Here is a 26,810-nt window from a genome sequence, read left to right on the forward strand (position 1 = left end):
CCCTTGACCTTCCCAGGACCCCCAACAGGAGCTGAGGAGCACAGGGCTTATAGCAGGACAGAGGCCAGGACAGGTTTTGACCTCTGGGTGTGTGGGGATAGTGCGAACTCCTTCACAGCCGGGGAGTGCACTGCACCCTCTGCCCCCAGACTCTACATGCTGTTTCCCTCCCACCGTCCAGTCCCAGCTGCAAGCCTGTCCTGGTGGGAGGAAGGGGACCGACTGCCAGCTTTGGGGCATTCCTATCGGAGCAACCGACCCATCCTCTGAGCCTGACTTTCCTCACCTGCAAAATGGAGGCTCCAGCAGAGCCCACTCTTGCCCACGTGCTCTCGGCTCAGCTGCACACTAGCTGGGAGTCTAGTACCCGGGTCTGTCCCTTCCAACTCAATGCTCCTGGTCCACTGGAGGCGCTCAATAAAGGTTTATTACATTAAAAATACACCACTAGGTCTCAGGCACTCAGGGCTCACACCCATGTGGCCACCACCTCTGAATCCAGAACACACAGAAGCGGCAGCAGCCGAGTTGCCAACTCAGGTCGTGGCCTGCCTGGCCTTGCTGGCAAACCCCCATGAACCCTTCAACACCCTGCTCAAACGTACCCTGTCTTAGGCAGAGGCAGCTGCTGCCCCTTCGCAGCCGTATAGCAAGCACTCCTTTGCACGGACCACGGCTTCTGCAGGGAGCCCCCCAGCATCCAGCTCAGGGCCAGGCACACAGTGGTACACGGGGAACATTGCTGGTGTCCACACTTGGACCAGGTGAGGAACCACGGGGCTGTATCACCTTCCTTACAGGCTCTTCCTCATCTTGCCCTTCTTGGAGTGGGTGCCCCGGCCGAAGGCGCCCTGCTGCAGCTCCTGGGCGCGGCGCCGGTTGCGGGCAGAGAGCTGCTTGAGGCCCCCACGCTGCAGGAAGCGCAGCTTCTGGGCTCGGCACCGCTGCTTCAGGATCTGCTGCTTGGTCTTGAGCTCTGAGCGCACGCGGCTTGTGGGGGCACCAGGGGTGCGGGGCTGGGATGCACCTGCCAGGATGGAGATTCAGGGAGTTCAGGCTTTGGGTCGATTCTCAATGTCTCCTCCTCCCAGAAGCCTCCGGGATGCTCCCCTGTCCCCGCTCTCGTTCTGTGTTCACTGCTGTGGCCCCAACATGTGGCAGATGGTAATTGCTTAATAAAGCTTAAGTAGTCTACTGTAATGGGCAATAGCATGGACCCTCTAGCCCAAACTGCCAGGGATCAAGTCCCAGCTGTGACCTCTTAGACCTTGGGCAAACTACTTTACTTCTTTGTGCCTCAGTTTCCTCTCCTATGAATTAAGAATAAGAGTACCTACCTCATAAGTCCTAATGTGGAGTAAATGGGTTACTATGTGTGCAGGGTTCAGAACAAGGCCTAGTCCACAGTATGGCCTCCTAAGTGTAACTATTACAATCAAATCATTCAACAAAGGCTTTTCAGTGCCTCCTCTATGCCAGGCACTGGGGACCCAGACTCCAAACCCTGTCTCTCTGCACTACATGCTCTAGGCTTGTTAGATGAAAACAGGCTGTAGCTTAACCTCTCTCTGGCAGGAGAGAAATCAGAGAAGGCCAGCGAGGGGAAAGGACTTATCCAAGGTCACCCAGCAAAGCGGCACCAGCAGCAGCAGCAGTGGTTGGTGGCCCCACCTGCCACCTCCCGGCTCTCTGGGCCGGCAGGTCTCACCCCCGCCCCTGGCTCCCCACTAAGGCCTGGCCCCTCCTCTTCTGTACTCACCTGCCTCACCCAGCTCCTCCCCGCCCACAGCAGTAGCCTTGCAGGGCTCCCACGCAGATGGCCATTAAGGCGGCCCCAGATGTCTCCACAGGGGCCAGGCCACCTGACAGGGACCCACCACTCCCAGTGAGGACAAAGCACAGGGGGAGAACAGCTGTTTTTTTCCCGAAGCTCACAGGCCACCCTCACCACCCCGGGTCCAGCAAGCCCACAGCGGCAGCCGGCTTCACTCCAGATAAAATTGGGAGCTGAGGACTGAGGGATGAGGGGGTCCGGGGGAGGCAGGGACACGCCCACAGAAAGACAAAGAGAGGAGGAAAGACAGAGACTGGGAGGGGTGTGTGCGTGCATGTGTGTGTGTGCGTGTGTGTGTGTGTGGAGAGAAAGGAACAGGAATAATGAGAGAGATGGAGAGAGATACAGAAAGACAGAGACAGATGGGGAGAAACAGAGACAAAGAAAGAGACAGAGAGATGGACAGGGACACAGAGTCAGAGGCAGAAAGAGAAACAGAGACCTGGAGAGAAAGACACCTACAGAACAAGAGAGAGGATGCGTCAGAGAAAATCCAAGACAGAAACAGGGAGAAACAGAAGAGGTATATCCACTGTCAGAGAGATGTCAACGGGGACAGAGGGAACGTGCAGAGAACAGAGGCGGCCCTGGGTGAGGCAGAGAAGAGGGGCGCCTGGAGCCGTGACAGACAGCGTCCCCAGGCTGAAGCACACAGACTCGGACGCTGAAGAGGCAGTGAGCAGCCCTGCGGGCTCGAGACAAGCAGGGCCAGGGCCCAGCGGAAAGAGGCCCAGGACAGGTTCAAGCTCCCCAACCCTGGCCGGGGGGGCCGGGGGAGCGAGCAGGCAGCCAGGGGACCCAGGGCCAGTCATTGCGACTTGTTTCCTGGCCTGAACGCCGGCCATTCTCAGTCTTCTCGCCCCCAGGTCATGTGCGGCGAGGCTCCAGCACACAGCCTGGCCCCAGACAGCAAGCGGGAGCCCCTCTGACAGCAAGCTCGGCCCCAAAGGTGGGGCTGCAGTGGGACGGGGCCCAGGCTCCAGGCTCCTCCCTTCAGAGTCCCGAGTGTCACCACTCCCAAGGAGCTCCTCTGCCCTGAGGGGCCGACCAAGGTCCTGGCACGCGGGGCAGCCGGCCCCAGCCGAGGTCACTGAGCACAAGCTGCTGCAGCAGAGCCGAGTTCAAATCCCACCTTAGCGTGTCACTCACTGAGGGACCCAGGCCAGATCAAGAGGACCAAGCGCCCAAGATGACCAGGTGTGCTACCTGACAACCTGCGTTTTACGGATGATCCTACCCCGGCTCTCACCTTGCCCTCGGCCGCGCTTACCACCTCTTCGCTCTGGGCCACGCCGGTCAAGTGTCCCTTCTTCTTCTGAGTCACGATCATCAATTTTCTGCTTCTGTTTCCACTTCTGGTAGCTGGGAGGCTGCATTAAGGAGGCTGTGTGCAGCATCGAGAGAGAGATGCCCTAGACAACCGTGGGCTGGGAGCAAGGCCCCCCTGCCCCCCAGAGGATACAGGGCTTACCTATAGGGGGTCTGGTGGCTGAATCCGCTCGACCCCGCCCCCCCTCTAGCCCCCACCTGTAGGAGCTGGGGTGGCTGAGGAGCCAGACCATGCCCCTTCCTGAGCCCGCCCCCCAGCCACAGTAGATGTGGATATAGAAGGCGCTTGCTTGGCCCCGCCCCCTCTGCCCCCCACCCCACTCCAGGATACAGGTCCCTCTTGTAGGAGCTGCTGATGTAGCGCCCACTCTCCGTCTTGATCTTTTTCTTGTCCTCCTGTCCCGACTGTCCCACAAACCGCTTCTTCTTCCGGTCCCTGTGGGAAGAGTTGGGAGGTGTGCTGTGGAGGGAGGTGGCCCGCTTCCCCTCCAGGCCTGTTTCCCCCTGACCCTCTCATTGGGTTGTTGGAGGATTTAAGGAAAGCAGCATGCCGGGCGTCTGGCAGGCAGCAGGTGCCCCCTAAAGGCCCGTTCCCTGGCCCTCCTCACCACTCCCTGGCAGCCCAGGTCTCAAAAGGCAGTGTGGCGGTCAGGGGATTAGCTCCAACCTGGGGGCCTGGGTCAGGGACAGGGGACCCTGGAGGGTTCCCAACCCCCACCTGGCCACCTCCTGGCTCTGTGACCCTGGGTTGAGCCACATCACTTCTCCAGAACCAGAGTCCAAATGGGCAAACTGGGTCATGAGCCCCTGTCTAGCAGGACTAGCCCCCCAAGAGGACAGATGGGGTCAAGATCCCTGTTGTGCATGACCACATGGGGGCAGGACAGGGTGGGCGTCATAATCTGTGCTGTGAGGACCAAATGAGGGGTGAGGGTGTCATAGTTCCTGCTCTAGGGGATCAAACGGGAGTCAGGATAGGAGGGGGTCACCTTTTGTGGGGACCAAGCGGCAGACAGGTGGGCATGGAAGAGGTGTGCCCACTGGCTCACTCACCACTTGAGCTGCTGCTGGCCCCTGGTCAGGCTCTGGCCTTCGTCCCCCATCAGGTCCAAGACAGCGCCAGCCACCTGCTGCTCGAAGGCACCCCCATCCCCACCGATGCTCAGGCTGCAGAGGGAGGGTGGGGAGATACCATGGGGTTGGGAGGGGGGCCCATCAGGCCCGCCTGCCCCACCCGGGACCAGCGGCCACTCACCCCCGCTCGCTGTCGAAGTCCCTGGGCCGGTAGGGGATGTAGAACGCCTGGTCCCGCTGCCGGGCCTCCTCCCTCCGCCTCTTGGCTCCTCGGTCGGGTCCTGGCTGCTGCCGCTTCCGACCCACAACCTCTGTGAAGAGGTCCTGGTGGACCGGGGCCCAGTGTCACCTGTAGGCCCCAGGGAGTGGACTGGCCTCTCCACCCACCAGCCCAGCTAGGGTTGAGGGTCAGGGGCTGCTGGGACTTTGAAAGCTTGGTGTTGCCATTGAGACCCTCCGTTTCCTCATCTGCACATGCACCACAACCCCTGCCTCAAGCACCAGCAGAGGCAGGACAGGCGGGAGTTGGGGAGGGCAGGGTGCCAACTAGGATGAGGCCCACCACGCTCCAGTCCCAGCTTGGTCCCCCAGGTCATCTGACCAAGGCAAGGCCCTGTCCCTCTCTGGGTCTGGACTTGCTCTCTATGACGTGGACGAGTCCAGGGGTTTTCAAGTGCATTTTTTTGCCTCTGTCCAAATCAAACGTAAGATGAGCAGGCCCAAGGTCCTACCCACCAGGCGAACGGGACACTCTGGCCCCCCAGCCCTGCTTTTCGCCACGAGGACCCAGTGCCTGACCCTGCCTGAGTCATGCCCCCACTGCTACCAACAGTCCCGGCTCCGCCCCTTTCCACCTGCCGGACCCCAGGCTGAGGCAAGGCGACGATGATGACAATGACAGGGCTACCTAGGCCTGTGGGAATCCTCCACGTACCATCCTGAATCTGCCCAGCGGACCCAGGAGTGGGTACCGCAGTCACTTGGCTGCAGAGCCCTAGTCCACAACATTCTGAAAACAAACTTTCCTGAGATTCACTTGGTGGCAAAAGCTGACCTGAGCTGACAAGAGGCTTTGCCCATCCTCTTGGTGTGGGTCTCACTGTGGAAACTGATGCATTTGACGACCGTGACACCCCAGACCCTGCTGAGGGTGTTACATCATACACAGTGGACCCACCATAAAGATTCTGAATCCTGAATCACATCTGGCCCCCAGGGCTTCAGGCAGGGAATGGTGGACGAGACTATGACCCCACTCCGCAGATGGGGAGGCTGAGGCCTCCCTTGATTTCCACAAGTGTCGGAGGTGGGACTGGAATCACTGCATCCACCCCCAGTGACTGCTCAAAGCCCTGAGGTCCACCCCATGGGCTGCTGGGACTTGACCCACTGCTCCCCCAACCACAGGCCAGACTCCAGGGTCCCCAGGGTGGGGCCTGCACACCTCCACACTGTCTCCTGCCGCCTCCTCCTTCTCAGGCTGCTCCTCCTGCGGTGCTGGGAGGCTCGGGGCTGGGACGGCCGGGCTCTCCTGCCGCTCCTGCCGCTCCTGCCGCTCCTGCTGGAAACTGGCGATGCATTTGCGATCCTTCTGCCGCTTGGCACGCATCACCTGGCTGCTCAGGTCCCGGCTGGAAGCGTTGATCTCAAAGATGGTCTGTGGAGGGGACACCCAAGGCCTTCACCCACTGGCCACTTCCTCCCCAACTCTACCCTCCCCAGCCTGGTGTGCTCTCTCCAGCATTCCTCCCAATTCCCTTACACTAGTTACCTGCTTTTCACAATGACAAAGGGAGGCCCAGAGAAGGCGAGTAACCTACCTAAGGTCACACAGCTGGGACAAGCCAGATCTGGGATTTCAACCCAGGTTCATTGGCTCCAAAACCAGTGCCCTTAACCACAACAGGCTCCAGCCCCTTTTTCCTGACGCTGGCTGGCAGGCCTTTCCTGCTTTTGGGTACACCTCCCAGAGGCACAAGACGGGGCACCCGATGGGAATCAGGAGGAGAGGAGAGGCTATCGAAAGCCAGCTCCTCAGGCCTCTGGCAGCCTCGGGTGTGTCACTGCCCTCTGTGAGCCTCAGTCTACCCAACTGTATGGAAGCGGGGGGAAACCTGCTGTGGACCAGCAGGGATGGTTCCAGAACAAGGGGTGGCTATAGAGGTGCTGACACGGCCAGAGCCGCGGGTTGAGAAAATCCCCGCTGGGGTCCTGCGGGGGGTCAGGAGCTCAACCGGAGCCCCGAGGGCCCGCACTCACCGCCCGGGAGCGGTAGTTCCTGATTCTGTCCACCAGCCGCAGCTGCTGCAGCTCCTCTTCCCGGAAGCACGAGCCTGGTGGGGACGGAGGGACGCGTGAAGCCGCAGTGGGCTCCATGAGGCCTGCCGCCAGCCCCCGCCCGCCCGACGCAGGGACTCACTGAAGAGGGGGTGCAGGCCCAGGCCCGAGAGGTCCAGCTCCTTGGCCCCCTTGATGGACTCAGGCGAGGGCGCCGGCCGTGAGCGCACATACTGCTGCTGGGCGTTGTCGGCCACACGGCCCAGACCCCGAAGCTCCAGCGACGTCTCCAGGCTGGTCCGCAGACCGCAGTCCTCATCGTCCACCACGCCCTGCGGCACCCGGCCCAGCACGCCGTCCCCGCCGCCCACACCTGCCTCCCCGCCAGAAGCTCGGTCAGAGGCCTGGTCAGAGGCCTTCCGGCCCGGCCGCCTGCCCAGGGCCCCACCTCCCCTCCCCAGCCCCACTCTGGGTCCTGAATCACAAAATAATCCCCACAAGAGAAACCATCACTTATCGAGCAGCTCCTACTGTTTTTACAAGTACAGTTTTATGGAACATGGCCCGATCTACTCATTTCTGTGTTGTCTGTGACTAATTTTGCACTACAGGGCACGGGAAAGGAGCTGCCGTGGATCACGTGACCTCAGAGCCTAAGATATTTACTATCTGGCTCTTTACTGACTTTAAAATACAGGGATCTTGGGCCTCCCTGGTGGCGCAGTGGTTAAGAATCCACCTGCCAAGGCAGGGGACACGGGTTCGAGCCCTGGTCCAGGAAGATCCCACACGTCGCGGAGCAACTAAGCCCGTGAGCCATAACCACTGAGCCTGCGCTCCAGAACCCGCGAGCCACAACTACTGAGCCCGCGTGCCACAACTCCTGAAGCCCGCGTGCCTAGAGCCCGTGCTCTGCAACAAGAGAAGCCACCGCAATGAGAAGGCTGCGCACCACAACTAAGAGTAGCCCCCGCTCGCCGCAACTAGAGAAAGCCTGCATGCACAGCAACAAAGACACAATGTAGCCAAAAATAAATTTAAAAAAATAAATACAGGGACCTTCCCCTGGGGTCAAGTTCCCAAGCCAGGACAGCTTGGCCCACCTCCAACCCCCATCCATACCATGAACTCCAGGGGGGACCCCAGCCCCTCCCCAGCCTCTACTCACCGGAGGGCTCCTCGTGCGGACGGGCGAGGGTCAGGGCACGGCCCAGGAACAGGTGCAGGTCCAGCAGGTAGGGGACCTCATCTGGGGCCACCAAGGAGTAGGCCGTGCCGCTTCGGCCAGCCCGGGCCACACGGCCTGCAGGAGAAGGTAGTCAAGCGGGAGCAAAGGCAAAGAAAGGACCCCACAGCCCAGCACGAGTCCCACGTGCCAGACCCTAAAGGTGCAAGCCAGGCCACAGCCCCACCTCCTTGAGCAGTGTCCCACCTACAAAAGGGGGCAAGGCAGTGACAAGTCACCGGGGCTACCTGCCTGAGAGTACGTGAGCCCACATGGTGCTCTGGGAGGTTAGCAGGAATAGAGGCAAGACACTGCTCTTCATCAGTATCACAGGTCTTCAGCATCCCCACTTTGGGGGGTTTTTACCCAGAGGAATAACCCAGGGTGCAAAGATTCACCCACAGGACACCTACCCCAGCTCTGCCGGGAACTGCCCCCAAATGGAAACCACTTAAAGACTTAAGGACAGAGGATTAGTTAATCAGCTGATGACCACGTGGTGGGAATTACACAGCTGAGGAAAGGAGTTGCAAGTTGTGGCCCCTGGCCGAATCCAGCACCGCCCCCCGGCCCCCGCAGCCTGTCTGTGTCAATAAAGTTTTATTGACACACGGCTGTACTCCTTCATTTACATATTGCCTGTGGCTGCTTTCATGCTCCCAGGGCTGAGATCTCTAAGAGACTAAATGGCTCCAAACCCTAAAATATTTACCATCCAGCCCTTTACAGAAACAATTTGCTGACCCGTTACGGAATGATGCTTAAATGGTGAATGAAAAACATGCATGATGTATACAGAGGCAAGAAAAACATCCAGGGTGATTCTAATTTTGTGGTAAGTCGGTCCATGAATAGCATTACGCCTTGGCTTGTTTCTGCTTCTTGCAGAAACCCAGTGTCACCACATTCGGAAGATTCGTTTGCGGTAGTCCGATTCACACTGCTGGTCACGTGGCACATGAGAAATTCCCTTTGGGGGTTCTGAGGACGCCTCAAGGGATGTGCAGGGCCAGCCCTCCCAAAGCAACGGAATCGAGGGCACAGCATGCAACTGCCAACAGGGAGAAGAGGCTGGAGACCCAGGTGGAGGCCTCCCTCGCACCCCGAAGGTCCGCCCACGGCCAGCCCACTGTGGGCAGCCAGAATTTACTCATTTGATGATGTTCAATCATACGCAGAACAATTCCAAGGAACTTGCCCACCAGATGCTTCTCTCACACGCACTTATTTAACTTACTTGTATTTATAAACATGACACGCCCGTTTATGAGTTAAAAGAAGACAAAGAAAGTAGACTGATGGTTACCAGGGGCTGGGGGAGGGGGAAGAGGGAATGGGTTTAATGGGTCCAGGGTTTCAGTTTGTTAAGACGAAAATGTTCTAGAGATGGAAGCTGGGTGATTGCTGCACATTAGTGTGAACGTACTTAATGCCACTGAACTTACACCTGAAGGTGGTTAAAATGGTCATTGTGTGTTATGTGTATTTCACCACAATTGAAAGAAAGAATGCCAGTGGCCCCACTTTGCTACGTCTGAGACACCTGACCAGTTCTTAGCCTCCCTGCTTCGGTTTCCTCATCTGTAAAATGGAGCCGACGCTGCTGGTACCCACTGCACAGGGTTGTTGCGAAGACAAGAGCAGGCAGAGCACGTGGACCAGGGCCCACCAGGAGTGCTGGGTGAGCACCTGTGGCCGTCACATCACCAGTGAGGGGAGGGTGACTTCCTGCCTTCTCGGCGCTTTGCTCCACTTTCAAATTTTCCCACCACGTGCGGGCCTTACTTTTTTTTTTTTTTTTTTTTTTTTTGCTGTACGCGGGCCTCTCTCACTGCTGTGGCCTCTCCCGTTGCGGAGCACAGGCTCCGGACACACAGGCTCCGCGGCCATGGCTCGCGGGCCCAGCCGCTCCGCGGCATGTGGGATCTTCCCGGATCGGGGCACGAACCCGTGTCCCCTGCATCGGCAGGCGGACTCCCAACCACTGCGCCACCAGGGAAGCCCAGGGCCTTACTTTTATAACTGAAAAATTAAATGGAGTGAGCTGGCCTGGGTGGGCTGAGGGGAAGGTGGGGCCCGACAGGCTGACGGGACAAGGCCGGGAGTCAGGAGACTCTGTCTGCAGTTGATGGAGCAGGAGGCAGAGGGGGGTCGGGATGCTGTTTAAAGGCTGCTCCCAGGAGAGGAGCTAGAAAGAGGGAGCAGTAGGGAGAGGACTGTGGGGAGGAGGGGCCGCGTCATCAAGTTCCTGATGGGAAAGAGAAGCACCAGCCTGGGGAAGCCAGAAAGCGGGAGCATCACCTCCTTAGAGTCTAGGGCTGCCCACCAGAGCCGGCCTGGGCCACGCTCCCCAGAGATTCTGATTGACTGGTGCCCTCCCTGGGCCTCAGTTCCCCACCTGCAGTGGCAGGAGTCGAGCCCTGTGCCCTCAGTGCCCGCTGGGACACCCCCCCACACACACACACCCTGGTGCCCAGTGCAACCACAGGCTCCGTACCCACGCGGTGCAAAAAGAGCTTGCCCTTGGCGGGGAAGCTGTAGTTGATGACGTTGTCCAGCAGGGGGATGTCCAGGCCCCTGGCTGCCAGGTCAGTCACGATGAGGGCCGAGCACTTGCCGTGCATGAACTTGGCCAGGTTGATCTTGCGGGCCGTCTGGTCCAGGGCACTGTAGATGTGGGCGCAGCTCACCCGCTGGGTCGTCAGCAGCTGCCCAGAGTGAAGACCAGAGGGAGGGAACAGGGTGAAGAGACGGGCAGGGGAGAGGAGAGGAGGCTGGGCCGTGGCAGTGGGCGCCATGACATGGCCGTAAGAGCACGGGCTCTGGAGTCAGGCGCCCTCAGTATAAATCCCAGCTCAGCTGGGTGACCTCGGTTTGGTCTTCATCAGTATAAATGGGGCTCGTATCACCTCTCACCTCTGCAGGGTTGTCTGAATGTCAAAAAAAAGATGGCACATGCAGAGGTCTCCCTCAGGGAGGCTGCAAATGCCCCCCCCAAGACACAAGTCTCATCCTGACTATCACTAACAGGCTCTGTGACCTTGCCCAAGTTCCCTAATCTCTCTGTGCCTTCACTTTCCTTGTCTGTAGAACAGGGAGAATAACAGTTGCCTCTCTGTAGCTTTGTTATGAGAATTAAATGAGCCAATACACATACAGTGCTGAGAACAGGGCCCAGTGAAAGTGTTAACTGCTCTTTAAAAACTACTATTTTGGTTTTATTCATCAGTGACCCCAGCAGCTACAGAGAGGAAGCACCGGAAAATGTGTGTCATATAAGTGAAACCCAGCGAACCGTGTCCTCAGATAACAGAACTCAGGTGTGGTTGACCCAAGGCGGCCGCATTGACTCAGGAGGGGCCCGGGTAGCCTTGGGGGTTCGTGGACCTCTTCCCAGGAGGGTCACAGATATACACGTGTAGAAAAGCTCATCAAGCTGCTCATGTAAGATTAGGGCACTTTACACAGATTACAGCGTGCAGGCTATTCCTCAATTTAAAAAAGTGAAACACACGGGACACTAAACATCTACAGAAAAATGATAGGACGGCTGGGATACACTTCAAAATACCCTGGCTGGAACGGGGAATATTAGATGAATCAAGACTGGATGTGAGTTGATAACTGAGTACCTGAGAGTTCATTATGCTGTTTTCTGACTTTGCTACATGTCTGGAATTTTTTATAAGAAAAACTTAAAAGAATAAAAAAGCACAGAGCTCTGGCCAGGCCTCAGTCCTGCTCTGGTGCTGCTCTCTGGTGGCTGCGCATGGAACCGCAGCTCAGAGGTGGCGATGGAGTCCGTGCTGGTCCCCAGGCCTGGGTCAGGTGCGGGCCTCCCCCAGCTCACCTCACTGAGATACTCCGCGTGGTGCTTGGTGGCCACAAATACCACTGTCTGGTCCTGGGGCCGCACCAGGCTGCGCAGCAGGTGCAGCAGCACAGCAGCCTTGGCATCCTCCCGCACGAGGAAGAAGGAGGTCTGCAGGGAGAAGGGTCACTCCGGTTGGCTCACAGGGTCCAGGCCACGGGCCGGGAAGGGGCACGGGTGGAGCCTCACCTTGAGCTGCTCGTTGAGTTTGGAGTCCACGTCTAGCCGGATGAGCACGGGCTCCATGAGGCCTGCGGTGGGCAAGAGAGGAGGATGGGAGGGGGAGTTGCTGAGGGACAAGCCCCTTCCAGGCGCTGACACGCGTCCCAGCCCCCAGCCCCGCTCCTGTGGCTCCCTCACCAGCCCGGGCGAACTCCACCAGCAGCTTGGGCAGCGTGGCAGAGAACAGGACAGTCTGGTGGCCCCCAGGGAGGCGGCCGATGATTTCCTGCAGCTGCTCTGCGAACCCCATTTCAAAGAGCCTGGGAGGGCAGAGGGCAGCACAGGGTCAAGACAGGGGCTTCCATTCCTGTAAGTTTCAAACCTGTCATCCTTGCCCCCATCACACTTTCTGTTAGGTGCACAGGTGCATCCTGAACTCAGCTCACTTTTTCTCTATTCAACAACCTCATCCTAAGCAATAATGACCTTGAAATCTTAGGTCTGGTCTCAGTTACATTTCTTACAAATTCATGTTGAAATAAATGACAGCAGCCCTCACTCTGGGCCAGGCATGGTTCTAAGTACTTTATAAAATATCAACCCCTTTAGTCCTCACGGCACCCCTGTGTGGTACACGCTATTTGATCCCCACTTTGCAGTTGAGGCCACCAAGGCCCGCAGACCCTCAGGGATTTACCCAAGTTCATAGAGCTGGGATTTGATCCCACCTGTCTGGCTCCAGTCTGTGCTTTCAACCTTGTGCTGTTTTTTATCTCTTTCAAATCATGTGTTTGTTGTTTTACTATTCTTTTCAATATTCCTAAAAGTAATACAAAAGAAAAACTGTTGGTCCAGGGAACCCCATCAGCTCTGGCACTGCCTACAGTCTGTGGCCCTCTTTGGGGAAACGCTGCTTTGATCTCGACTGCATAGGTCTCCTGGCAGAGCCCTTCCTCCTGGTCAACCCTGACACAAGTGCCCGGGGATGCAACTGCAGCCTTACCTGTCAGCCTCATCAAAGACCACATACTCCACGCTCTGCAGCTTTAGGTTCATCTCCACAGCCACATGCACCAAGCGCCCAGGGGTAGCAATGATTCTGGAAGTGGTTGTGCAGGCCAGGTCACCCAGGGCCAGGGCACCAGCATAGCCCTCCTGTCACTCCCCAGACCCTGGCCATGTGGGAGGGGACCCCAGAGCATCATCCCCAATCCACAAACTCACATGTCGGGATTTTCGTGCAGGGCTGCAAATTGGTCTTCCATCCTAGGAAGAAGAAGAGGTGTTAGCTTGATAGAACAGGTCTCTTTTGTCTCTCTCCCTTCCCATCTCCAAATGCTCAGCAGAGTCCCACACCTTGACCCCAGGCTCAGAACTGGGGAAAAGCTACTGCTGAGCTACTAGGCAAAAGCACTGCCCTGACAAGAACTACAGGTTCAAACACACAAAAGGACTGATAACAACAAAGTTCTCCAAAGATAGACTCAGCCACGGAACCCATCTCATTCACTCTGTTCATATTGCAGCAAAACGGCCTTTGACCCACAGCGCCACCTAGCAACTAACTCTGGAACTGCCAGCTCCACCTAGAATCAGGTTTCCTGGATCTGTGTCCGTGTTCCCAAACCGTTTGAGTACACATCCCTAACTTTAGTTCTCCTCTGAAAACACCCCTGGGACACCTGTAGGAACCAGGAGGCAGAATTCTGGGCCAGGTCCAGCTTATGGAGGTATTTCTGACAATCACAACAATAGAGATAATAAGTTACAATGTAGGCAAAAGAGCACTGAAAAGCAAAACACTCTCAGTGAGAATCAAAAGCGACTGGTGACAGTGACATTCTGAGAAAAGAATGAGGAAGGGGCTGCGCTTTGAGGGAGAAACTGTGGGGCAGGGCACAGGGGTTCTAATCTTAGCTCTACTACCAGACCACTGTGCGGCTCTCTGAGCCCATCACTTCCTCAGTTAGCTCATCTGTAAAACAGGTGTGGTGCCTGCTACCTTAGAAGGATGGTGCAACCACATCAGGAAAAATATAGTATTTTGCAGATTTGAGCTATTACAAACATCCTCTTTTTGTCTGCATTCCACTTTAAATAGCCCCAAATCAAGCATATTAAAACATACACAACCAAGTGACCCATTTGGGTGACCCAGTGCACTACCAGCTCTCTTTTAGAAGCATCAGAACCTGTGTCTGAGTTGTGTGTGTGAAATTTCTTTTGGTACTTTACTGTATTTTTCCCCTTGTTGGTGTTTTTTTTGTTTTTGTTTCTGTTTTTTGGGGGGTTTTTTTTGTGGTACGCGGGCCTCTCACTGTTGCGGCCTCTCCCGCTGAGGAGCACAGGCTCCGGACGTGCAGGCTCAGCGGCCATGGCTCACGGGCCCAGCCGCTCCACGGCATGTGGGATCTTCCCAGACCGGGGCACGAACCCGTGTCCCCTGCATCGGCAGGCGGACTCTCAACCACTGCGCCAACAGGGAAGCCCCCCTTGTTGGTGTTTTAAGAACGTGCAGAGAAGTTGCTGCTATTAATGAGCAGTGCAAGCTCAGTCCATCTGATGGGGAGGCGTGGGGCACGTCTGCTTTGGGGGACCACTGCACAGGGCACCGAGGGGGCTCTTACTTGTCCCCGCCCAGTATCAGGGCAGTCTTGAGGCCAGTGAACTTGCCCAGCTGTGGAGAGAGAGAAAGAGAGAGATTGAGAGCCGACGATGGGAGCTGACTCAGCCCACTCGGGCCTCGCTGACTGGTCCCAGCTCAGCCCAGCCACCCCGTCCCTGAGCCTGGACAGACCGACCTCCTTGGTGAACTTCATGGTCTGCAGGGCCAGCTCTCGGGTGGGTGAGAGGATGAGGGCGCGGGCCCCGGTCTGGGCGCTGCGGGTCTTGAGCCTCTCGAACATGGGGATGAGGAAGCAGGCCGTCTTGCCACTGCCTGTCCGGGCCATGGCTACCACGTCCTTGCCATCTAGGATCACCGGGATGGTCTGCAGGGGAATGAGCAGGGGAGGGGAGGGGTCAGCTCCTGCACCCAAGCACCACATGATCCAGAGCTTCAAGTCTGCGGGGAGTGGGCAAACCAGAGCATCTCAGCAAAAGGGATGGCGCCTGTCCCCCAGCCCTGATCCCACTCTTGCTAAAGCCTGTTTGCACACCTCCGGGGCTGAGCAGCCCATTACCCCCAACTCTTTCCACTGCTGGAACAACCTTCTTCAGGTTAAGCCAGACTCTATCTCCCCAGCTAGTCATCCTCCTCAGGATCCCAGAGAAACGTTATCTCCCTCTTGGCTAAATGTCTGAGGACAACAAACATGAGACACAGGTGAGGATGGGGTGCCTGTGAGCTGCCCGGGCAGGGACTCAGCAGTGGGCAGCTTAAGTGGCAAAGAGGCACAGGATCGAACCTCTGCTCTGCCGGGCCCGACTTTCTCCACTTGTGAAATGGGCAGGCTCGTGGGGCTTTGGCCAGGGTAGAGGGGACGACAGATATGACAGATGGGACAAGGGGTGGAGGTCAAGAGGCCAGGCAAGAGGGCCAGGTTGTCCATCCCCACCTCCCGACCCGCATCAGCTTCCCCGCCCCGTACCTTCCTCTGGATGGGTGTTGGCACCTTGTAGCCCTTCTTCATGATGCCTTTGAACACTGGGTAGCTCAAGCCTGGGAAAGACATGGGTATGGCCAGGGGGCTAGAGGAGCCCCTATGACACATGACAGAAAACTACACAGGACAAATGACAGTTTCATCAACAAATAAATAGCAAGAAAAAAAGAAAAGTGATAGAGCAAAGCTGATCGGTTAACTGAGACTTAAAAAACAAATCTGATTGTGGGGTATGAACCACATTTGGATTCTGATTTGGAAGCTTTTTTTTTCACCGACGTAACAATTTTAATGGACAAAACAAACCAAAAACAACCCACCTTAATAAGCATTTTACAAAGGAAGAGGTAAAATGGCTAAAAAGTATATGAAAAGGTGGTCAACGTCATTAGTCACTAGAGAACTATCAATACAAACGGAAACCACAGTGAGCCACCACTGTGCACCCAGCAAAACAGCTAAAATGAAAACAGATCACATTTGTAGGTATTAGCACCTGCAGCTTTCATTCACTGTGTTGAGAAATAAATTGTGGTAGGTATGTTCATAAAATGAAATATTATACATCAATGAAATTGAACAGCTTGAAAAAGCTAGTAACATGGTTAGATTTCGCAAACCTAATTTTGAAAGAGACAGGCGACACGTCAATTATCACATACTGAACGAGTCATTTTATATTAAGTTACAAATACAGGCAAAACAAATCTATGGTGATAGAAGTTTAACTAGTGGTTACATCTGATGGAAAGTAATAACTGGAAGGGCCAGGGAAATTCTGGGGTGCTGGTAATGCTCTTTATCTTGATCTGGATGGTGGTTACACACGTGCATTCACTTTGTAAAACTTCATTGAGCTGGACACTTATGATTTGTGCATTTTTTGTATGTTATATTAAAGTCAAAAGTTTACATTAAAAAAAAAAGCCCAGGCTTCCCTGGGGGCGCAGCGGTTCAGAGTCCGCCTGCCGATGCAGGGGACACAAGTTCGTGCCCCGGTCCGGGAAGATCCCACATGCTGCGGAGCAGCTGGGCCCGTGAGCCATGGCCACTGAGCCTGCGCATCCGGAGCCTGTGCTCCGCAACGGGAGAGGCCACAGCAGTGAGAGGCCCGCGTACAGCAAAAAAAAAAAAAAAAAAAAAAAAAAAGCCCATCTTTTTTTTTTTTTTAGAATATTCAAATTTTAGTGTCATTTAATAATTTTTTTAACATCTTTATTGGAGTACAATTGCTTCACAACGGTGTGTTAGTTTCTGCTGTATAACAAAGTGAATCAGCTATAAATATACATATATCCCTGTATCTCCTCCCTCTTGCATCTCCCTCCCACCCTCCCTATCCCACCCCTCTAGGTGGTCACAAAGCACCCAGCTGATCTCCCTGTGCTATGCGGCTGCTTCCCACTAGCGATCTATTTTACATTTGGTAGTGTATATAAGTCCATGCCACTCTCTCACTTCGTCCCAGTCCCAGCTTACCCTTCCCCCTCCCCGTGTCCTCAAGTTCATTCTCTACGTCTGCATCTTTATTCCTGTGATTTGAAAGCTCTTAATGCCATGAGACAATGGGAGTCTGAACGCTGACAGGACCTTGGATTATACTGAGGAACTGTGTTTGTTTTAGGTGTAGGAGGGTCCTGCATCTCTTGGAGGCAGGTGGGAAGTATTTAGGGATAGGAGGGGATGCCTGGGATTCGCTTCAGAATCCTCCGGGATGGTGGCCATGAGTGGGTAGGGTGTGGATAAAACAACACCAGTGGTTAAAACTGCTGAAGCTGGTGATGGGTATGTGGAGACTCACTGTTTCCTAATTTTTATATGTTTGAAATTTTTCATAATTAAAAGAAAAGGGTGTCGGAAAGTCCCCGGCGGTCTAGTGGTTAGGGCTCCGTGCTTCCACTGCAGGGGGCACAGGTTTTCCATCCCTGGTCGGGGAACTAAGATCCCACATGCCATGCAGCGTGGCCAAAAGAAAAAAAAAGTGGAAAGAAAGAAAGGAAGGAAGGGAGGGAGGGAAGGAGAGAGAGGGAGGGAGGGAGGGAGGAAGGAAGGAAGGAAGGAAGGAAGGGAGGAAAGAGGAAGAAAAGGGTCTTAAGTGACAAGGGCCTGTGATGGGTGCAGGCACGGGTGTGACAGCTGAAGCACATGGTACTGCGAGGGGGAGAAGGTGGCCTTTGGAGCCTCCATGTGACCTGGGCTTGTGGAGATGGGAGGACAGTGGGAGGCCTGGAGATAGGAAAGCACCATGGTTTCATCTGCTTTTTGGTCAATCCTTCATCTTAGAGAGTCAGAAAGGCCAAAAATAGCCCCATGTAGATGTTTTGGCTTTTTCCTTTGATTTTGATGAATTTTAGCACATTTGGCTGTCTAGATTCCTTTTGTGAGCTATTTTCTTTGCCCAGTTCTCTATCACGGTGTCTGTCTTTTTCTTCTTGATTTGTAAAAGCTCTTTGTATATTAGGGTTATCAGCCCTTTGTCCTATAGTTGCAAATATATTCCTGGTACAGTGCTTACTTTAACTTAAGTCTACAGTGTGTTTTTGGCATACACACATCTAAATAGAAAAAAAGTCAAATAAAACAGTGCTCAGGTCACACTTAGGCTTCTTTTCCTTTCAGGTTATACAACTATTCACCTTGATGTTTCAATCTTTGCTCCAGATGCTACTGATATGTAAAGAGCCAAGAAAGAGTCCGGCTTTCCTTCCGGCTGGCCAGGTGTACCAACAGCACCCAACTATCTCATCTCTTACCCTCGGCTCTGAAATGCAGCTCTGTCATGCTGCTCAGTCCCCAGACGTCTGTGCCTGTTCCTGCACCAGCATCGCCCTGAGTCCTGTCCCAACTGTTCTCTCATCGTGTCAGGCCCGCTGCCCCCACGAGAAGGCCGTGAGTGGCTTGGAGACTATCCGCTGCCTCCATCCCCCCAAACCCATCACGGTGTTGGGTCCAGAGCAGAGCACGGAAGGCCATAACCCACTGCTGCTCCCCCCACACAAAGTCCCCGGATGCCTGGCTCACCCACCCATGGACTGGAAGCCTCCCGACTTCTTCTTTTTCTTGTTCTGGGCTCGTACCATCTCCCGTGTGTCCGGCTCCACGTCCGAGGTGCATTCCGAGGTGGGGAAGGTGGGTAGGGGTCTGCCGGGCCCCAGCTGGGAGGGAGCAACACAGGCAGCATCATTCCAGGTAGAGTGAGACCACTGGGGGCAAGGAAGGGGGCTGTCCTGTCGCCAGTGCCCGCCCCCAACCTTGCCCCATTCGAGGCGATGATGCTCCTGCCAGATCACATGACTTCTCTGCTAAAGGGCTCTCCTTTGACCAGACCAGGACAGGGCACAGGGTCAGAGAGCAGGCTCTGCAGATAGACAGCCTGCGTTGCAATCCCAACTCTGTCACTTCCAGCTGTGAGACCTCAGACCAGGGGCTTCGTCTCCCAGAGCCTGCGTTCCCACATTGGGAAAATGGGGATGACAAGAGCATATGCCTCATAGCGTGTTGTGAAGACTAAATGGGTGAGTGTAAAGCTTTGAACTGTGCCCAGGAGGTGGTATCATCATAATTATCATCCTAGCCTGTCATTCAAAGCCCTCAAAACTTTATGGAGCCAATCAAAACATCTACTATGTGTGAGATACCAGACTTTTCCAATCTGCCCAGCTCCCCTCTCCACAATCCCCCTTCTGGTCCATCATCCCTCCCCAGCTCTGGTGTCTCTCATTCCTGGCCTCATCTCTGCCACCCACTTGTTCTAGCACAGCTAAATCAAACTCAGACACTGCCTCTGGGGAGTCTTCTTGGACTACAGCGCTATCCCTTTCTTCTCAGAAATCACATTTATAAAAGCACTAATTCATAATAATGGCTAAAACTTACCTGGCACTTACTATAAGCCAGGTGCTGTGCTAAGCATTCATATAAATTAACCCACTTAGGGCTTCCCTGGTGGCGCAGTGGTTAAGAACCTGCCTGCCAATGCAAGGGACACAGGTTTGAGCCCTGGTCCGGGAAGATCCCACATGCCGCGGAACAACTAAGCCCGTGCCCCACAGCTACTGAGCCTGCACTCTAGAGCCCGCGAGCCACAACTATTGAGCCCGCGAGCCACAACTACTGAAGCCTGCACGCCTAGAGCCTGTGCTCCGCAACAAGAGAAGCCACCGCAATGAGAAGCCCACGCACTGCAACAGAGAGCAGCCCCCACCCGCCACAACTAGAGAAAGCCCACGCGCAGCTACAAAGACCCAATGCAGCCAAAATAAAATAAAATAATTTTAAAAAATAAATTAACCCACTTAATCCTCACAACAACTGTGTGAAGTAGGTGCTATTACCTAGTCCCTTTTACAGAGAAGGAAACTGAAGCACGAGAGGTGAAGTGACCTGCCAAAGTCACACGGCCAGCAAGGGATTTGAACCCTGGCTTTGGAGTCTATATTCTTTCCTATGAGACCCTCTATGGTCGCCCACCAACCCTCTAGGTCAGAGCTGCACCTGTCTTGTACAGTCTGTGAGCTAAGAATGGTTTTTAAATTTTAAAAGATTGTAAAAAGTCAAACAAGGAAGACAATGACCTTATATGGCCCTGCAAAGCCAAAATATTTACCATCTGGTCCTTTACAGGAAAAGCTTGCCAACCCCCATTCTAGACACATGATAACAAAGTGCCTGGAACACACTGGTGCCCCAGCAATATTTACTGTAGAGTAGAATGTGTGAACACTGTCATTTCATCCTTTCCACAGTTTTTGAGGCACACATAATCAACAGCTTTCTACACATGCGGAAACTGAGGCACAGAGAGGTTAAGCAACTTCTCCCAGGTCCCACAGCCAGTACAAGGTTGGGTTGAACTTGAACACAGGGCTGTGCCTTGGCCCATATTTATAGAGCACCTAGTGTGAGGCTCGGATGGTGTGGAATAAGGTCCCCATCTGGTCCCTGCCTCAGAGGAGTGTAGACCTCTCTCTTCATATAAAGCCCTACTTACCCGGAGTCTTCTCTGTGCCAGGTACCCGCTAAGCACAAGGCTGTGAGAAATAATGGGCTTCAGCTCTTTTGCCCCCTTGGTGCTCATACCTGACCCCATCCTCATTTGCATACAGTTGGCATTCAGTAGTGGAAATAACACAGGGCCTGGAACCATACAGTCCAGGATTTGAATCCTGGCTCTCCCACTCACAAGCTGTGAGGTCTTGGTCAAGTTCCTTCACCCCTCCAGGCTTCTGTTTCCTCCTCTGGAAAACGACTGTGACTACTTAGCTCACAGGGTTGGCGTGGGGATTAAATGATAAGGCCTGTAAAGCTCTTAGCACGGAGGACAGCACACTGTAAGCTATCTACAAACGCAAGTTTAACTTATTATTACTAGTTTCCCAGAGGTTTGGGGGCGTCACTGTCTCAAGCCAAGAGGTGCAGCCTTCTCTTAATTCATCCTCCCAAGAATACCCCTCTCAAAGTCCGATCTTCATCACCCGCACTTTTCACTGGACGAATGAGAACCGGGACCCGCCCCCTGACCAGGAAGTAGCCAATGAGAAGCGCGAGACCAAGAGCCGGCCCGGAAGGCCAGAAGGCCCGCAGGCCCCAGCCTCCCTAGCACAGAGGCTCGGGACGTCAGGACCCTGGGCGTGTCGGACACCGAAACACGTGCTCAGGCCAGAGGTCCTGCCCCGACCCCCGGCCAGCCGACCTCTCCCCACCCTCAGTCGTGCCCACTCCCCAGCTGGGGAAACTGAGGCCGCGGGACGCTGCGCGGAGCCGGGACTCGGTCTCTGACGTAGGTCCAAGCCCAGCGCTACTACCTTCTGGGCGCGGGCGTCATCTTCTGCCTGAATCTCAAACTCGCCGTCTTCCGAGTCGCTGCTGCGGGACTGAGAGGCCGCGCCCCGGCGCTTCCGGAGCCCCTTCTTCTTCCTCCACTGGGCCATGGCAGCTCTGGACCGCGGTGCGGCCGCCGGACGCCTTCCAGCAGCCATGCGGGCCAGGGCGCAGAGAAACGGGAGGGGGCGGAGTTTGCGGGTACGTACCAACGGCGCTGCAGGGCGTGGGGGGGCGCTTCTACGCAGCCCAGGCTGCGTTCCCTCACCTTCTGGAGCCTCCGGAGGCTTGGCATGCATACACACAAACGCACACACTCCCCTCATTGGTGCGGGAGACCCCTCTCCGAGGGTTTGGGGAGCTCCGGGGGCGTCCGGAAAAGGGTGACCTAATCCCCCCCCCCGGGAGCGAATGGTTCTGGCCGCCCCGCCCCGCCATACCGCTCGCGGGTTGCTGTTTGATGCGCGCTCGGAGCATGCATAGCTAGGGCTCTGTTTCCCGGGTAGAGTCTGCCCGCGCGGTGCCCCGGGCGGGGGCCGGGGGCGGCCTGAGCTGCCAGGGGTCGCGTGCTCCCGGGATTCAGAGCTGCAGATCTCGGATGTACCGCGCGCCACAGGTGCCCAAGCGTCCCCGCAAAGGAGTCCAGGCCTGGGGGGAGGGGGCGCTGTGGGTTGCCGCCGACATCAGCCAGCCAAGATGCTCAGGTAGGAGAATAACTCCAGAATGCGGGCACCTCGAACATCAGCCGGGACATTGACTTGGGGATCGGTGAATGTGGGGCAGTTGGCGGGCTGGGTGTAATCCCCCAGTAGTAGAATGGTTAAGTACACAAGCTCTAGACTCCTATCAGGTTCACATTCTATTTCCACTGTTTTAGCTTTATAGGTGGGACTTACACTTGTGACGTCATCTTTTGAAGCCTCAGTTTTGTCATCTGTAGAATGGACATAATGGAAGCTACCCCACAGGACTGCTGAGAAGATTAAATGAGACAATGCTTGTAGAGCTCTTTGCAGGAGGTAGGCATGGGATCTATGCAGGTTATTATTCCTGCCCCATAGATATGTACAGGATATAGGAGCCTGCCCTGTCTGCCCCCCGCCACCATAGTTTGTTTTCTGGTTGGTGCTAAAGTAGGCACAGGCCCAATCTATTCTTCACCCCCTTAGCATTCTGTAAATATCTACTGAGTACACACTGTATGCTAGGAATGCATATTTACTCATTAAATATTTGCCAGTAGCACCCTCCTCCCCGTCATTACAACAACTCAAAAAAGGTCAATTTTCCGAAATGTCCCCTGGGATTGGCAGCTCCCCTTTGAGGAGGACTGGTTGAGGGAGAACGTGACCTTTTTGCCCTGGGGACGGGGACTTAAGAGATTGCCAGTCTTTGCTGATGACAGATGGTTGCCACCATGACCACTTTTCATAGGGAGACCTGGAGGCAGGGACTGACAGGCAGAGCACACCTGCTGTCACCCAAGACCGTGAGCAGCGTGAAGACCCCGGTGGAGCTGGCCGTCAGTGGGATGCAGACCCTCCACGTTCAGCACCGCTGCCGGGGCAGCTGCCGGGTCAAGGTTAGGCCGTCATACGTGGATGAGACTTTGTTTGGCAGTCCTGCAGGCACCCAGCCCACACCACCAGTCTTTGACCCACCGTGGATGGGGAAGGCCAACAGAACCAGAGGAGTGGGTACAGGGGCGTCACAGACCTCAGGGGCCAACGGGAGCTGTGAGACTACCTCCTCCAGGGACAAGACCCTGACCCTCGCACCAAGGAAGAAGAACAAATACAGGTAACAGGATGGGGAGATGCCCTGTTGTTCACATGCCGTGTGACTTTGGGCAAGCACTTTGACCTCTCTGAGCCACAGTTTTCTCACAGTGGAAGGTGGGACCTAATGGGATTATTGAGAAGGTTAAATGGGATGAGACATGTACAGTGCTGGGCACGGTAACCTGACACTTAGGAAACGGTAAACTCAGTAAACGGTAGTGATAATGGTTGTGATGGTGGAATACCCATCCCCAAATGTCTTAGAATGGGCTTCTGAGGCCCAGAGGGGTCAGGTGATTTGCCCAAGATCACACAGCAATTTGCATGTCATTATTAGTGTGGTTGATCCATGAAATGACACAAATGTGATGATTCCAAACTTCAGCAAGTCATTTTGAAAATGGTTCTTGCTGCATTTTCACGAACAATTTAGAAAAACAGGATCTAATGCCAGTGGTTAGTGTAGGTTCGAATTAGATTATTTGGATTATTTCGATTAATATCAGCCTGGAGGGAGGCCTCAGGGCTCTATCTTATTTATTGTCATCAGTGTCTTGAACAAAGACATGGAAGACTAGTATATTAGTCAATCAGGGTTGTTATAAGAAAATACCATAGACTGGGGGGCCTAAACAACAGAAATTTATTTTTTCACAGTTCTGGAGGCTTGAAGTCCAAGGTCGAGACGGCAGCAGGGTTGCTTTCTCCTGAAGGCTACCTATCCTTGGGTTGCAGCTGGCCACCTATTCACTGGGTCCTCACATGGGCTTTTCTCTGTGAGCGTGTACACTCCTGGTGCCTCTTCCTCTTCTTATAAGGACACAAATCCTATTGGATTAGGGCCTCACCTTTATGGCCTCATTTAACCTTAATTACCTCTTTAAAATTCAGCATGAATTTTGGGAGGATGCAATTCAGTCCATAATAACTAGCCAATCATATTTAGGATCCATTCTGAGCCAAGAGGCACATATATTAGTTGAGAATGGGAATAGTGTTTATTTAAGTAGATAAAATTCAACAGAGATAAAAGCAAGTCCCCATTAATTATCATGTCTACCTGACAATTGCCGTGGACCACAAGGCAGGCTCAGGTTGACATTAGCAGCCCTGACAGCTACAACATCGTTAAAAATGCTGGTGTCAGCATAGGCTGTATTAACAGAAGTATGGTTTCCTAAACAAGGGAGATAACAGTCAACCCCATGCTCTCCTGGAGGATGGAATTTTACGCTGGATGCTGACAAGTAGAGGGTGTCAAGTTAGAAGGTACATAAGAGTTAGAGATGCTATTGAGCAGCAACTTTGGTACCAGACAGACATAGGTTTCAACCAGGTGTGGTTTTGAACAGCTAAATCAAGTGGCAAAAGGTTGACTTTTCAAAGACTTGCAGTTTGGGACTTTTAGTCCTGGCCAAAAACCATGGACCTGACACCTCATAGGTATGCCATGAATATTTGTGGGACTAATAAAAAAGAATTGCTGAATGAATCTAATTAAAGGTGAGAGGCCTAGAAGGCACTTAAGTCTGACTTAGTGATCAAGAGCTTGGGTCTTTGAGCAGGGCGCTGGATTTGAATCTTGTCTGTACCCTCCTTTTTACTCTCCCTATGCCTCAGTTTTCTTGTCTGTAAAATGGGATTATATCGCCCTCCTGTGGGTGTTGTGAGAAATGAGATGACACACAAGTGACCTGCTGGGTCCTGGACCTACACATGAAAAGCCCTGAGTAAATATGCAAAAATTTTAAAAGCTGCTCTGGTGATGAGGCCAGATCACAGAAGTTCAAACTGAGTACCCTCTACATGCCAGGTGCTGGGCTGTGCAATTTCAAATATAGTTGGAAGGGCCACATGACTGCAGAGGGTTTGACTGACCGGGCCACTACAAAAAAGGGAAAAGTGGGTTAAGAGAAAGAGTGAAGGCTATAAAGACTAAGGTTATATTAATCAGGACTCTTGGTTGCAAGTGACAGAAGACTTACCCAAACTGGCTTCAGCAGAAAAAGGGCATTTGGGGCTCATATAACGGGCTCAAAACATTCTTGGGATTTTGTCTCTGTTTTAGTGCAGCTTTCCCCTACACATCCCAGGTGAGATGGCCACCAGCCATTTAGCCCTTATATCCTGCCAGTTCTTCAGGGCTAGGTGGAAGAAAAACATTTCTCTCCTAGTAGTTTCTGCAGAGGTCCTAAGGCATAACCTTATTGTGCAGAATGGGTCATGTGGTTATTCCTGAGGCAATCAGTGTGGTCAGGAGGATGGGATATGCAAACTGGCCTGGCCTGGGGCACATGCCAGGGAGTGGGGGTGGGGTGGGGCAGGATGCAGGGGGACTGGATACTTGGCAGGGGAAAAATAGCAGAGATGGGGGTAGTGGTACATGAGGGCTGTGGCCTCACTGCAGGTGCCAGGCTGGGAGACAGGGACTTCTGGGACCTATAGGCAACCCTCTGCTGCTGCAGCTGCCTGGCAGGGGGTGGGGGTGGGCAAGGTTTTTAGGGTTTATTTCCCCAGCTCACTGTTTCTCTTCCCTTACCAGACTGGTTGGCCACACTCCATCTTACTGCGATGAGTCGCTCTTTGGCTCCCGACCTGAGGGCGCCGGCTGGGAGGCCTCGTGGATGACGAAGGGGGATGCTGCAAAGCTCCATGCCCTCTTCTGGACACCCCCAGCTACCCCTAGGGGCAGCCACTCACCCCGCCCCAGGGAGACTCCAGTGCGAGCCATTCACCCAGCTGGTCCCTCGAAGACAGAGCGCAGGGTGGTGGCAGACTCCCGGAGGTTGTCCGTGGATGGGTTAGACTCTCCACGCCCTCCGAGGCGGGAGCGTTCTTATTCCCTCACCCACCTTAATGTCCCCAGCACAAGTCACCCACCCACCAGTACCCCCTGCACAAACGGGCCTCAAGATCCCAGACCTTCCCCGTCAGGAGTGACCTTCCGGAGGCCCCTGGTGACTCCCAGGGCTCATTCAGTCAGTGTTTCAGTGCCAGTTACCCCCCGACGAGGCGGAGCCACCCAGAAACCAAAGCCACCTTGGAAATGAATTTCTTGGTGCTTTCTGCAGGTTTGCCCATGGGGTCACAGCAAAGGGCAGAGTTTCAGAGGATGGCACTGGTGGGCGGGCCTTTGGGGAGACCACCAGGCATTGGCAAAGCACTCCTGGGGGCAGAGCGAGGGGGGGCAGTGCCGCCCTTTCTTCTGACAACCTCTGGTTGCTCCCTGCCTTTGCCGCTGAGGTGGATATGAGGGCCGCCTCTTGAGATCCCTGTTTCAAGTTCTGTCATAGCCACACAGCATATCAGTGCCAACCCAGGGGTGTCCCCCGGGAGGGTCCCCCCACCCCCTCCATCACACCCACAACATGGTCTCGCCACCAAGTGTGAGTAAAGGGTATGATCGCCAACCCGGAGGGTTCCTTCTCCCTCCCTTCAAGCCAAGCTTCTGCTCAGGATGAGTTTCTAGCTGAGTCTGGACGCCTCAGGAATTTTCCCAGGCACAGTATGTGGACCAGCAGGGAACACAAGGTGATATGTGGGTGGACATTTAAAATTTTAATAGTCATGTATTTATTTTCATGTATTAAATATATCAGCTCATCGAAGCCGCGAGTTTTGCTAATTTTTTCCTTAGGATAAAGGCCAGTGTTAGGCCTGAGTTGATTTAAATAACAAAGTTAAATAACATAGCAATCATGACAGTCGCAGGTGGGCAACCAATCCTCCTCCCGTTGGTTTCTAGCTAATACCACTAATTGGGGGGTTAGCTGATTCTTCCTGAGCTCAGAATATGGGCTATAGTTGACTTGTTTTGAAATCATATGTATAT

General features: G+C 54.4%; 2 protein-coding genes across 4 annotated transcripts; one reads left to right on the forward strand and one right to left on the reverse strand.

Moving 5' to 3' along the window:
- Positions 1-409: 409 nt before the first annotated feature.
- Positions 410-21,386, reverse strand: DDX54 (DEAD-box helicase 54). Its single transcript, XM_060118078.1, has 20 exons — positions 21,182-21,386; positions 18,403-18,532; positions 15,363-15,433; positions 14,574-14,762; positions 14,400-14,449; positions 12,997-13,038; positions 12,776-12,871; positions 11,971-12,092; positions 11,800-11,861; positions 11,590-11,721; positions 10,237-10,447; positions 7,683-7,817; positions 6,657-6,887; positions 6,497-6,570; positions 5,682-5,894; positions 4,419-4,561; positions 4,217-4,330; positions 3,495-3,599; positions 3,084-3,196; positions 410-1,027 (listed from the first exon to the last, which is right to left on the reverse strand). The coding sequence occupies exons 1-20, from the start codon at positions 21,353-21,355 to the stop codon at positions 795-797; spliced, it is 2,640 nt and encodes an 879-aa protein (XP_059974061.1). The 5' UTR covers positions 21,356-21,386; the 3' UTR covers positions 410-794.
- On the forward strand, positions 21,182-26,586 carry RITA1 (RBPJ interacting and tubulin associated 1). Of its 3 annotated transcripts, none has more exons than XM_060118082.1 (4): positions 21,182-21,398; positions 22,075-22,216; positions 22,632-22,997; positions 25,521-26,586. In XM_060118082.1, exons 3-4 carry the CDS (start codon positions 22,729-22,731, stop codon positions 26,026-26,028), a joined length of 777 nt encoding a protein of 258 aa, XP_059974065.1. In that variant the 5' UTR covers positions 21,182-21,398; positions 22,075-22,216; positions 22,632-22,728; the 3' UTR covers positions 26,029-26,586. The 3 variants fall into 3 exon arrangements, with proteins under 3 accessions (XP_059974065.1, XP_059974064.1, XP_059974063.1); XM_060118081.1 differs by lacking the exon at positions 21,182-21,398 and adding an exon at positions 21,652-21,901; XM_060118080.1 differs by lacking the exons at positions 21,182-21,398; positions 22,075-22,216 and having other exon boundaries at positions 22,229-22,997.
- The last annotated feature ends 224 nt before the right edge of the window (positions 26,587-26,810 follow it).

Source organism: Mesoplodon densirostris, chromosome 15 (genome assembly GCF_025265405.1).
Source record: "Mesoplodon densirostris isolate mMesDen1 chromosome 15, mMesDen1 primary haplotype, whole genome shotgun sequence".
NCBI lineage: Eukaryota > Metazoa > Chordata > Mammalia > Artiodactyla > Ziphiidae > Mesoplodon > Mesoplodon densirostris.

Bases quoted from the DNA above. Each gene is read 5' to 3' on its own strand.
- RITA1 (XM_060118080.1), top strand. From the start codon at position 22,603: ATGGTTGCCACCATGACCACTTTTCATAGGGAGACCTGGAGGCAGGGA. The intron at 22,998-25,520 runs GTAACAGGATGG...TTCCCTTACCAG, and splicing joins AGGAAGAAGAACAAATACAG to ACTGGTTGGCCACACTCCAT.
- DDX54 (XM_060118078.1), bottom strand. From the start codon at position 21,355: ATGGCTGCTGGAAGGCGTCCGGCGGCCGCACCGCGGTCCAGAGCTGCC. The intron at 14,450-14,573 runs GTCGGTCTGTCC...CTCTCTCCACAG, and splicing joins CCATGAAGTTCACCAAGGAG to CTGGGCAAGTTCACTGGCCT. The intron at 4,562-5,681 runs GTGTGCAGGCCC...CCGGTCCACCAG, and splicing joins CGGCAGGAGACAGTGTGGAG to GACCTCTTCACAGAGGTTGT.